At 39.5% G+C, this 13,729-nt stretch overlaps 1 protein-coding gene across 1 annotated transcript in view; it reads left to right on the top strand.

The window, feature by feature from the left end:
• LOC110053235 (uncharacterized) overlaps nt 1-13,729 on the top strand; it is a 47,430-nt gene that overhangs the window by 11,240 nt on the left and 22,461 nt on the right. The window contains exons 3-7 of the mRNA XM_089275671.1: nt 4,683-4,754; nt 5,325-5,396; nt 7,362-7,421; nt 12,852-12,926; nt 13,501-13,575. Of these exons, the coding sequence (XP_089131797.1) occupies nt 4,683-4,754; nt 5,325-5,396; nt 7,362-7,421; nt 12,852-12,926; nt 13,501-13,575 (354 nt within the window). The remainder of the gene's footprint in view (nt 1-4,682; nt 4,755-5,324; nt 5,397-7,361; nt 7,422-12,851; nt 12,927-13,500; nt 13,576-13,729) is intronic.

Genomic DNA, 13,729 nt, shown 5'->3' with positions numbered 1-13,729 from the left:
ACTGCTCCCTGCTTTGCCAACACGATTTAAAGTTACGGCGTCTCGACAAACAAGATTTTCATCGATTTCGTTGTAGTGCACCGACCGCTTGAGATTGCCCCCCGTTTGTTTTGAATTCCAATCTTCGGCGCCTTTGTACCGTTCGATCCAGTACTTCATTTCCTTCTGGACTTTATTGCTGGTCCTCTTCGAGCCAAATTTCGAGTTCAGTGCTCGCGTGATTTCATCCCAGACCTTTAGTGCTTCTCTGCTCTCCAGGCGATCGAAATTATCAGCCCAAAGACAAATTAGCATTTTCTGGTCATCGTGGGGCCATTTATCGTACACAGTTTTCTTTGCTGGTTCGGACTCAGGAGAAGATGCTGAAGATGTACTTGCAACAGCAACGGAACTCGTCGGGGAGCTCGTTGTATCGAACAATGCGCTCCCTGGCCTGTTTTGACTGCCTTCACCCACGTTTAACTGCGAATGCAGTTCATTCATAAAGGGGCCAAACTGCTGCTGTTCCCGCTACTGCTGCTGCTGATCGAAGAAGTAACCGGGATAAAAGGGTGTTGAACCGAGAAAAAAGCCACGTCCATCCATGATCGCAAAGTGTTCTAGCGAAGTTCCCGCGCTTTGTGATTGCGTTTTATTATATTCGTTTCCGAGCGAAGCTCCCGCGCTTTGTGATTGCGTGCAGATCATGACCTTTAATGTCATTTCCCTGACAAGTTCTGTTATCACTGGAGACGGCTTCCTTTGTTAAGACAAAATTTTGGAAAATCGGTCAGCCCCACCCAAGTACGACGGCTCGTTTGAAGTTTTGGTCGTTTTTCCAATTTTCCGATTTTTTTTAAGTGGAGGTCGCACTTAAAAATCTCGCGTGTTGACAGATTTTTGCCGCAAAGTAAACAAATTCTTCCGAGATTTTTTTTAGTGCGACCCGGCTCTAAGGCTGAATTTATCCAGAGTAAGCTGTGTTTTCGTTTTCGTGCCGAAAGCCACGCGATGAAATATTATCGGCTTGTTCTGCTGTCTTGTTCTGTTTTTTCTCTTGGTCGTTTTTGTAGCCCGCCGAGACCATTGTTTCGAAAAAGATGTTCCTATTCAAGTTTAAGCTCTGTGGCGATAATTCTGGAGTTTTTTGGCCGAAACGTCGGCTTTGTTATGCTCGTATTTTTCGGTTGCTATGGGCGACCGTCGCTTCCTTTGTTGACTCAAGCAATGAAGCGAGGTGACAAAAAATCTAATTATATTTAGTTCTGATTTTGTTCGATTTCGTTGAAATTTTAATATGATGAAGCTGGATTGTTAAGAAATAGATTTTACTACTGCCGATACGAGGTAGCTATTGACGCCAAAGTGACCTATCGCTTCGAAGTCAGGGTTTTGAAGAGATTTTTTTGCGAAGCGTGAGTTCGGCGTGACTCTGTAATCTGAGATTTTTGTTGACCCTGAAGAAACAAGGTTTGGCGAGTAAACATTACAGATTGCGTAATTCAAAGTTGGCCGAGTGGAGGTCTGCGTCTGGTCTCCGACAAAACAAAAATTAATAAACCACGGGTAGAACATGAACCGCGCTCGGCCCATGGTCGCGCGGTTAACAATAATTCATTGCAGGCTTAAAATCATAGGAATATACTCTCCTTCAATCGCTTCGGCCGGTTTGGCACTTAGGTGGAAGCCACTTTTCTGAACGACGATAAACAGCGTCATGTAACAGTCACGGTAACTCTACCATCAGTAGGTTTCTTTTAAGTGCCAGCGGTTTTCCAGTTATAATTAAATTTCAACCCGCAACCTGCTCCCTGCATGCACCCTGCACCCTGCAAAAAAGACCTGCCGGATATTTTCGGACTTCAAATCGGATCTCTCCAGGGTCGCGCGTTTCCCGACCGCTGGTCAAGGGGAACGAAGACTCTTGGTATGAGGCTGTTAGCATTCCAGTGGAAACCACCAACCAGTCTGTCCGCAAGAACAATTTGTGATATCACCGGAGATTTCGATCTTATCTGATACTCAGTGCGTGTTTTACCAGTGCGTAATTTTAGCAATTTTGACCATCAGGTTTGATTTGTAATACTTGATAAACAACTATACTGAGGCCTCATCCACACTACGCCAGAAAAATTTGAAAACGCAGCTTTATTTCTACGGTTAGGTCTTCCGTCCACAATAATTTGCCACGAAAACGGGAGCTCTTCGAACGAAAACGCTGTTCAAACCCGAGGAATTTGAAAACGCCGGCTTTGTGTTTTAATGTGGTTAGAAAACATTTTCAAAATGGAGCTTTTCCAAAACGATAACGTCACGATTTCCTCAAACACAAATCCAACATGACTGGTGATTGTTGCGTTTTCAAATTTCTTTAACGAAATGTGGACGGAAAACATTTGATGTGTTTTCAGAGTAACTAACACCCTTTTCAATTTTCTCCGGCGTTGTGTGGACGGGGCATGAGTGTTTGCAGTTCCTGGGTAGCCATTCAAAGTTAACGCTTACATCAGTTGAACAAATGACTGGCCAAAATATTAAGAAATATCAACAAAAAGAACTCAACTTGAGGTGTATTAAAACTGGTAAGAAAACAAGAAGTTATATTTTTTTCTTTGCCGCGCGACAAAAGCCGAGAAATTTGAACACGCAAAAACGAAACCGAAAACAACAAAATTTCCATTCTTTTACTATAGCGGATAACATTTGAGAAAACACCGGAAAATAAAAGCGAAAAGACATATCTAAACAACAATTTAAAAACAGAAAAAAAAGAAAGATGAAAATTGTAAATAAAAAAGACGACAAAAACAAGCCAATTATTTTGAGATAAATCGTATTTCAACCGTGCTAAATTAGTGCCCACATAATTCTTTTCCCACGCGCTTTGTAGTAGCTGAATAAAACTCAAAAAAATGTATTTGACTGAGGTGAATAAACTAAACAAACACGGCCGCGGAGGTCGCCGTAAAGTAAATATGCAGAAATCCACGGTGCAAAAATACTGTTAACTTTAAAAGCCTAAAATTTCCAAAGAAAGGTAACCAAATGAAAGAAACATGACAGGAAGTTCAATAGCAATAAATTTTCATTCGAGATGAGGCAAAAAAAAAAAAAAACTATCTAAAAGCAAAAAATATTTTTTTAAAATTTCGCTGACGTGCTTCGCTGCGTGAAGCATGTTCAAGTTAATTCTTCACACTGAAGCGAAAGCTTGAGTTTTTGCCGACGGCTTTTGCAGTCATTTTATCGGCCGTGGCTTTACTAGTCGTTCCAAAATCTGAATTAAACTTCGAAGTAATACTGTACATTATCATTTTTGTTTTCTAAAGTCCAGGAAGCTGCTTGAAATCCGCGATCTGTATCCACCGACTTTGTAAACACAAGGTTGTATTTACCTTCAAAAGCATCCTTAATTTCCTTGTCAGAACTTTCTGGCCCCAAAACTACAGCTTTGACTCCTTTCTCGTTCAGGCTGGACACGTAGTCTTTCATCAAGGAAATCAAAGAAAAAATAGCAGGCAAACTGTCTAAAAAAATTCTGTTTCACCATGTTCTAAAAAGTCCAATACAAACGGCGTAATGTGGAATGCTCCACTTTTTGCAGATCCAGACGGTGATCGCGACGACTAATGTATCCTTCAACTACCTTGATTCACTCTGATGTCTTCGAAACCAAGATTCTTGAGCAACACATCTTGTTTCAGCTTACCTGTTTTGTGTGTAGCTTGCGAAGAGCCCCGGTGCAAAACAAGTCATGAAGACCTTCCCTCAAAACAAACTTTGCGACTCTATTTGCCGACGAATGAACACATGTGACCTTTAAGCTTTAAAAACCACGGGTAGAACATGAACGACAGGGGACAGACAATCTTCGTACAGACTCGAGCCTGCTGAGTTATCAGCTGTTTAATTAATTGCAGTCTTTTATTTTCTCCGCTTAATTCATGTTATGCTCACTTAGCACAGCGTGTAGTGGACAAGTCCACATTAGAAAGTAACCGCGATCAACTCCGGGTACACGTAGATTTTTTTTTCCTTTCTTTTTTCAATGTCTTTAGCGATACAATAAAAAAATGCTCTGTGTTTATATCATTTCGCTCGCTATATGTGCATTTACCATACCATAACCGTACTTCAACGACTTCCGTTTCTGTAAAATCCATATGAAGTCCGCATCCAGTGAGAACTTATGCTGCTCATCGATTTTACGATTCTGGATGTTCTCATTTTCGGCGGCCGAGTCTTCTGTAACTTATATCTTTTAATTTAGACCTTTAAAACAGCTTATTTTAATTAAAGATGAACAGCAATTTAAAAGTAAACCGCGAGCGTACCTCATTTGCATAATGTTTACAGCCCATCGTGCGAGCGACACATTTCCCCATAACTCACGATAACAATGTCATCAACGCCCCTCCACCCCGATGATGTCACCATGATGTCATCATTTCGATGACGTGATTTCCAGGAGGCCCACCTCAACACCTGGCTGTCAAGTCCTTGTTCCCCTTCTACTGATACTGTATCGTCACGGTGGTATAATACATATAGTGATATATCTATGTCCCCCCCCCCCCCCCCCACCTCTTTCGTTTAACTCTCTACTAACATTAAACGTATATCGCTCAAGACAAAACTTATGTTGGCCACTCACATTTATGAGTCTTCTGAACTTTTCTGGTGTTGCTATGGTTCTCTTCCAGAAATCTCTCGGGAAATCATTTGAGGGCGATCGAAGAAGACGCCTTTAGAAATCTAACAACACTTGGAGCCATGTAAGTTGACTAGATCAATGGAAACACAAGTCAACTAGCACATCGTGTTTTTGCAGTGAAAATAATAGCTCCAACTCAGTACAATTCACGAAAAGCACGTCATTGAAACCTAGGGCCGTGACTGTTCGGGAAAGATCGGACCAGACTCGAGAGATCGACGGGAATCGAGCATGGACTAACTATGAAAAAGCTAACTTTACATTAAATCATGTAGCATTGTCTTTAGTGAACCTTTTTATGTATAGTACATTCAGTGAGATTAAAATGGTCTGACGAACGCAAACCTTGTTGGTGCGTTTTAAAATCTACCTCCCTGGCTTCTTTCTCCATAAGTCGTTTGGAACTAACGTCATCGCCGCCATGTTGGATGATCATTAACAAAAGAATTCAAAGAAGATTCATATTCACTTAGAGAACATAAAATGACGTCATCACATCAATATTTGAAAACGTAACCACAAACAAAGCACAAACGCCTATTTCAAACTACCCAATCAGTACTCGTCCTAAAAACAAAAAGATCCATTTAAATTCAAACATTTAACTATAAATACTGTGTTTTCCTTTCAGAGATCTTTCAAGGAACAGCTTGAAGTCTATTCCACTAAACACTTTCCGGAATCTAAAGCTGCTGAGATACATGCAAGTAGAGTTAATCTGATCTGCGTTACAGTCAAACCGGATCTTTGGACACGAGAGATTCAAGATTCTCGAGATTCAGCTATTCCACAATTTGAGTCGTGTCCACTCGTGTCGACTCGTCATGACGTGACAAAACTTTCTAACCCCTCCCCTGCCCCGTCTAAAAATTGCGTTTATGCTAATTCTTACCCTGTGGACAGGACTTCATAATGAGTCGAGTCGCGTCATCTTTGTGGACTCGTCATTATTTGCTATTCCCTTCCCCCTCCTCCTCACCTTCTAAAACCGCTATATGGCAGTTTAAGAGGTCGACTCGACTTAAGTTTTTCCAAAAGTGGAAGCGTGTCGGCTCGTCAGTACTTTTACTTCCTTTTTATAAACCGCGCTTCCAGTGTGTTACGCCGGGAACATATCATTTCCTGGTTACTTGTAACCTCGCGGGAAGTAGAGTGGACCACTAGATTCTGATCTTTACGACATAAGTTTCAATTTTCAAAGTTAGGCGACTCATCTCACTTTGGGTGCATTTGACAACCCTCGTTTTAGTGCAGTTTCACATGCAAGTTGGAACTGAAACAAGCACGAGTAAGTTTTTCAAAGGCTAACAAAATTTCATCAGCGAGTGCAGATTGTAGTCTGAAAAAATTTACTCGTGCTTTTTTATTGCTGGTTTTCAGTGTCACGCAATTTAAAATAGATCAAAATAAAAATCAAAACCGGTCGATAGATAAAGTCCAGAATCTGGGAAATGAAAGAAGGTAAATACGCAAGGACTCTCCCCAAAATTCTGGTCACAGCAATTTTTCTTATGCGAGATATGCGAAGAAATTTTTTACCCAAATTTATAGAGATTTGTATGGAGATGCCATGCTGGTGCCCATCCGTATGGGCACCAACATGGCGGCCGGAAACCAACAGAAACATCTGTCACTGAGGTTTGCTACAAAAGCGTGAATTTATCCCTCGAGGAACTCTAAAACATTAAAATAACACTTTTTCTAAGCCATGAACTGTTCGGATAGCCAAGTTCCCCGAAATAAGTCACTTTTTGACCCATCATGACAGCTCTCTAGGCCGTCACGTAAATGCCGCGTCACGCAAAAGCTTAGAAATTCAAGCGTAGTGTATTACAAAACCAAGAACCCATTCGGAGCGAAAATTTGTATGAATATTAGTTTTCAGCTGCTCTTATACATCATTTAAGTAAAATCTCAGGAAGATCAATAGTTTTGTAGTTCGAATTTTAGTGACGTCATGAGAAAACCAGCTATTCCAAAAAAGTGCACGAGAATAATCATGTAATTAGTTGCTTTCTTGCTTTTTTTTTTTTTTTTTTTTTTGGAAACTCTACCGGTTTCCTGAACTACTAGTACTTACATGTGATTACTTGTTAATAACACACTTAGGTACAATTGCTCAAGTAATTATCAAGATTTTTACATTCTAATTGGTCAAGGCTCGTGTCAAATTTAACAATTGCTCTACCAGCGGGCGTTGGATATATGTACAGGCCCGCAAATGATCCCCAAATTGGTCCAAAAATCATCCCAGGGGCCTCTTTCTCGAACGTCGAGAAATTGGCGCTTTTGTATTCACGGTCAGGTCAATTTCTTGCAGCTCATCCGGCACGTCTATTTTCATGACCTGTACTGGGTCATAGCCCTACTAGCTATTTAGCACCTCATTAAAGTGTGCTAACAATCTCCAGGTTTTACTGTCTTCATTACTGAGGATCTTGCCATTTTTGTCCTTATCTCCAGTACTTTAACTTGCCTCTGTCTTTCATTGCTCGTTACTCTGAGTATACGGTGTCTTCGTGTGTTGTTATCTAACTGCATTTTCGGTTTCTAGTTCGGCTATGATAGGTTCAGATGTTCTGAGTTTCCTTGAGCTGAAACATAGTTGTTCCATGTAATTAACATCGCATAAGACATAAAAGCGAGACTTTTATTTTCCTTTTTGTAGTAATCTTGCCGGCAACAACATTAAAGGTGGATTTTATCTCCCCGGAAATACTTCAAGAGTGTAAGTTCTGTTTCTGTTTAACAAATAGATTCCATGTAAAATGACGTCAAAATGTGTTAAGAACAAACAAGTGGCACACGGGCAGTTATTTTGACGTCTACTGTGATCTATTACTGAATAGACATAAGGCAACTTGAAATCTATTTTTTATAAAGTAACGAAAAACAATGGTAGTGACATCATCTATGTGTCTGTCCTTCAATAGAGCATAAGTAAGAACCAATCTATAGTATACAGTGACCAATCATGGTGTGCGTAGCGCTTCAGTTATTTGAAAAACTATGGAAACTCGAGACAATGGGCGAGTGTTTCGACAGTTTTACAACTTCTCCCAAACTTCAAGGACACACAAAGAACATGTTTTCCATTTCATTTAGAAAATTCTGGGACAACAAAAAGAAAACAACTTTACTTTGATCATCAAAATATAAATTATCTTAGCTCGCACCTTCACCACGTTAACAGATTGCACTATTCTTGTGTTTCTATCGAGTTTAAGTATAAATCTACCAGCGTTCTATCACGAATGCCGTTCTCTAATTGACTACGCTACTTATTATCTATTCTGTTTTATAATAAAGTTTCCATATAACGCGCGCTCTGATTAGCTGAAAGTGCGTGCTTTATCAGAGAACAGAGCACGGGTTGATGACGGTAAGTTGGCTTTCAAATTTTTGCGTCGGAATTTTGACAAATTTGCGCCAAATTAAACATCCCCTGTGATTCAGACAAACGCAATGGAAACGAGCTACTTGTCTGTAGTAAATATGGCTCACAGAGACCATTGTTAGCAACAGTAGTGTTAAAACTGTACTAAAATAGCAAGTTTTGCTAGATTCCCGCCGACAAAACATGTAACGAAATAAACAAATTCTCAACCTAAACAGAGCTTCGATAAAAGATATTATATTTGTTACGAAGGCAGAAATTATACTTAAGAAGTAAAACGATGATAGAAAACAACAACTGAACTGTCTCCGTTTGTGATGAGAAGCTTTGTTTTTGTAAAAATGCTCAATTACTCAAACAACACTTACATGCAGTGTAGTAACACTCGTTCTCCGGTCATCTCAGCGGAGTGAACCGACGAATGCTCAGTGCAAAGCTTGCTCTGATATTCTCTTCTGTGCTCGGAGTAGAAGCAGTGGGAGCCGTTTAGTCTTTCTAACTTTTACGCTAGTTCGAGCAATCTTGCTGCATGCGGCTACAAGCCGTAAATAACTGTAGCTCCTTTCAAAATTAATTCAACATTTCTCCTTTCAAATTCGGCATTTCGCATTTTCATCCACAAGCTTTGAGCTCCGCGTTTCATAATTTCCACTGGAAAAGTGCGCGTTTCCATGGGCCACAATACGGCAGGATTCCTCTGGACTATAAACCTTCACCTGCCTTTAGATCCGTATTTAAAAACTCAGAACTTAAAAGCGAACTTCGAAGGCATCGTTCTTCTCTCAAAAGCCGCTCAAACTATTCAAAACTGAAAGCTTAGCCGAAGTCCAGTTTGTAATTGACAGCTGTCGCTTCCTTAGCCAATCAAGTTATTTGAACAATTCTAACAAGGTTTGTGATTGGCTTATTTTAGCGTGCTTTATCAGAGAACAGTGCACGTCTGACGTCACTTTTATTCGTTTGGAAAATAAAGTTTGGTTTGAAAATTCAGCCAAATGCATGGGGAAATTATTAGATTCTTTATCATAAAACAAAGAAAGAAGCCTCGACTGTGCTCTGTTCTGTTGTAAAGCACTTAGGAAGCGGTAGAGCACTCAAGAAGTGGGGAAAAACGCTCGACTTCGTCTCGTGTTTTCCCCTACACTTCTTTCGTGCTCTACCGCTTCCTGCGTGCTTTACAACAGAACAGAGCACGGTCGAGGCTTCTTTATTTGTTAAGAGTCCCTGTCCATAAAAATGGAAAATAACTCGGCAAGGGTCGAAAATTCGATTTCGCTCATATTTTTATGGTAGATAGGCTAGGGCATGACAAAAACTACTGGATAGTTTTTTTGGCAAAATATCCTTTTATTTCAAAGAAATATGCAAATTACCAAATTCCGTTAAAATCGTCATTTGACGCACCTTTTTATTAAACAAGTTTGAGAGCCTCGCATGCAAAGCCACATCATTCTTCCGTCTTTAAAACACTCAAATATTTTTGTGCAATGTTTAAATGTGTACTGGGTTGATTTTAGGGAATGTTGCGTTGTCTTTTTGGGTGCACAATAATTAAATTTCGAAGACATGTATTTCATTCACTTAAAAGTACCTCGTGAATATAATTAATTTTCACCATGTGCGAAACCTTCAAATGGACCAAGCTTCTGGTGGTTGAGTTGCAGAAGGATGGTCTACAGATTCCTGTAAAAATTTCTTTGGGCAAATGATTGTGAGCGACGCGAGAGCTTTTCAAAGTACGTCAAAAATGCAAATATTTGACCATCCGTCGTCAAATTTCAATTTACGAGTTAGACGTATATTTTAGCATGCGCCACATGACTTGACCTATGTTAAGCTGAAATAGACACAGAGCTGATAATTTCGAAATGTTCTAACCTTATTTGCTGTAAAAGGCAGGTCCAAAGCCGATTTGACGTGTTTCTAGTCGATCTCTCACCATTCGTCGCACATAAAGCAGATGTTTGCTTTTGTTTACACAAGGTTAACGTCCGATGTACATCGCCTACTGTCAACCTATTATTGGTCGAATACTATGAATCTGTGACTATCTTTCTGCGCATATGAACATCACTGCATCTAAGTCTAAAACGGCTGAGTCATTTGTAGATAGTTGCTTGCTTTGCTCTACGCCAAAATATTGCGTTTGATCGATTGCTGACCATTGCTGATAAGCGTGTCGGCGCAGCACAATCTTACAGCCGTTATTGTTCGTCACGCAATGCTGTCACGGCATATGCTGCACATTTTGATCTATTTTGTATAGAGTACTCTCAGGATAAGTAAAACAATTTAATCATTGTTCATCTGTTTTTTCATATATATAATAATATATGTGTATATTTATATAATCATATTCTATAGTGTACGTGGCCTCGGTCCAAATCACGTTTGTTGTACGTTCTAATGTTTCAGACAACAGCTGATAAAGCTAGTACCTGTACTCACTAGAATTTTAAGAAAATCGCCATAAAAAAGTTATAGATTAATGAAGCAAGAACTAGCTGAAATAAAAATAGGAAATCACAATGTGTCTAATTCGTGAGAAAAACAGACTAAATTTAATTAGTAATTACGTGAGTAAATAGCCCTGGCCATGCCATTTTATCTGGCGTATTTTGTTTGCTTAGTGGCGAGGAATTGGTATGTAACAGAAAATAGAGGACTGTTGTCAATACAGTCCAAAATTATCGTCAGTGAAATGTTGTAAATAAAACACCTATTGACCGGTTACCTCCGCGACCATCATTTGGTAATTCTGATAAGGGTTTCATTATTGTCTTTACCCCTATTAAGCGGCCACCCAAAATTTAAGAACTTTGTTTTGGAAAGGGCGATGGCAGATAAGAGTCTGAAATTGAAGGTGCATGACGAGTGATAATTCAAACACACGTCTATCATGATTGTATTGAATTGACTCCATGTTCACCAAGAAATTTATAGCCCGATAGTGAAAAATTAAATATTCAAGGTACGCCAACCTCTATTTAAGCGGCTAGCCCCATTAAGCGGTCGCCACCCATTTCCCCGAGGGTAGCCCACTGTATTACATGCAAACCAAAAATAATTGCATAGCGCGAAAAGACCTAGGTATGAGTTTAACGTTACAGTATTACGCAGGGGCATGGTAGGTAGCAGTGGTCGAGTAAAAGATAACAACAGGGGCAATGGTAAATTATTCATTCTTTTCCTTTCTTAATTTAATCTCTTCCTACTCAACACGATTGTATGCTCCCAGTGATTCCAAGCCTTACGGAGCCTTACGTATTAGGATAGAAATTGTCCCACCCCTACCCCCTAAAATGGGATGACAGAATTGCGTGACGAACAAGGAACTGCTTCAAGCAAGGATTCAAGCCATCAAACCATGATGATCAAACGTAATATTTTGGTGTAGTGCAAAGCAAGCAACTATCTACGAATGACTTAGCCGTTTTTTACTTAGATGCAGTGGTGATCATATGTGTCGAACGAGGGTCACAGATTCATCGTATTCGACCCTTAAATAAGTCGACAGTTGGCGATGTACAAAAGCAAAAAGCAAACTTCTGCTTTTTGTACGACGAATGGTGAGAGAAACACGTCAAATCGGCTTTGGACCTGCCTTTTACAGCAAATGAGGTTAGAACATTTCGAAATTATCAGCTCTGTGTCTATTTCAATTGACATAGGTCAAGTCATGTGGCGCATGCTAAAATATACGTCTAACTCGTAAATTGAAATTTGACGACGGATGGTCAAATATTTGCATTTTTGACGTACTTTGAAAAGCTCTCGCGTCGCTCACAATCATTTGCCCAAAGAAATTTTTAAAGGGATTTTTTGACCATCCTTCTGCAATTCAACCACCAGAAGCTTGGTCCATTTGAAGGTTTCGCACATGGTGAAAATTAATTATATTCACGAGGTACTTTTAAGTGAATGAAATACATGTCTTCGAAATTTAATTATTGAGCACCCAAAAAGACAACGCAACATTCCCTAAAATCAACCCAGTACACATTTAAACATTGCACAAAAATATTTGAGTGTTTTAAAGACGGAAGAATGATGTGGTTTTGCATGCGAGGCTCTCAAACTTGTTTAATAAAAAGGTGCGTCAAATGACGATTTTAACGGAATTTGGTAATTTGCATATTTCTTTGAAATAAAAGGATATTTTGCCAAAAAAACTATCCAGTAGTTTTTGTCATGCCCTAATTTATCTACCATAAAAATATGAGCGAAATCGAATTTTAGACCCTTGCCGCGAAATTAAGAATTTGTCTGATTTTTACAGGCAGGCACTCTTAATTAGATAGTGAGTAGCTTAGCAGTGTGCGTTTTTGCCCAAAATAACGGCCGCTTCTTTGCGTTATCGAGGTGTCTGTGAAGAAGATTTAGATAAAGTGTTGAACGGCTAGCAGATTTAGAATAAAACAATTGGATTATATTCTCTCAATTTCTAAGCGTGATAGAAATCTCGAGCTCATAATCTAAATAGAAACACGATTTTCAACCAATCTGGGCTGTTTTCTAATATAGACTGTATCTACAAGTTCTAATCATGTTGCTCGTTGCAATGTCGGGTATAGCGAAAAGCGCGTCCTGTCATTAGCATGCTGAAATATTTAAGCTCGTCATCATGATGTTGGGAAATTGACTTATACAGTCTATTATTTTTTGACCTTGTGTTCTGGAGTCAAATCACCGCCCAATACAGGACAATAGACCAATCAAAGCGTACATTGTAACTCACAATGTTGCTTTCTTTGTTCATAGGGAAATTCAAGGCAACAGGATATCGTTGACTGATTTAAAAATTATTCTTAAAGCGTCAAAAGACATTAACTTCTTGTAAGTACGCTGTATTGCTAAAAGAACGGAAATAAAACTATCTAACAACATTATATCTTTTGGAAGGTATATTGGTTATTCCCCACCTACTAGGGCAACATCATTGGTCACGCTTGTCAACGTCGATCATAAGGAAACGAAATAAATAAATTACAATAATTAGAGAGGAAGCCACATCAACCTTAGCTGGCTTTCACGCAGGTCCTTTAAGCTGGTCGAATTGAATTTGGAGATGTTTGTTTTGTGGAGGGAGGAAAACTGGAGAACCCGGAGAAACACCCTCGCAGCAAGGCGAGAACCAACAACAAACTCAGCCCACATATCGCACCAGGCCTGAATTGAACCCGGGCCATATTGGTGGGAGGCGAGTTCTCTCACCACAGCACTCTCCCTGCTCGCTATAGTTTCAGACTCCACAAGTTCGGTCTCAACACCTGACACAAAATTGAAACCTTTGTGTGAAATAGCTTTTAGATTTCAAAATATCCTGAAGCGCAAACGAGGGTTAATTGGCATTTGCTGTGATTATTGTACCACTAAGTTGAGTTTACTGTACCTGTGGTTTCCTCCACAGAGATATATCAGGAAATCCAATTGGACCTAATTTAACTTCAGACACTTTTGCTGGATTTCATAAGATGGTTCATTTGTAAGTTCTATGTATATAATAACTCTTTGAATTTTTTATTATTTTTCTGGGGAGATGTTGTTCCTCGCCATAAATTTCATCACTTCAGTGTTCATAGCCCCTGACGTCTTGTAAAAGACACTTATTAAAACTATCTTCTTTCAACACGTTGATT

The sequence above is a fragment of the Orbicella faveolata genome, unplaced genomic scaffold (assembly GCF_042242905.1).
Source record: "Orbicella faveolata isolate gen_17 unplaced genomic scaffold, um_ofav_v1 contig_37, whole genome shotgun sequence".
NCBI lineage: Eukaryota > Metazoa > Cnidaria > Anthozoa > Scleractinia > Merulinidae > Orbicella > Orbicella faveolata.
Note: the sequence above shows the minus strand (reverse complement) of the source record. Positions and strands in the feature narration are given on the sequence as shown.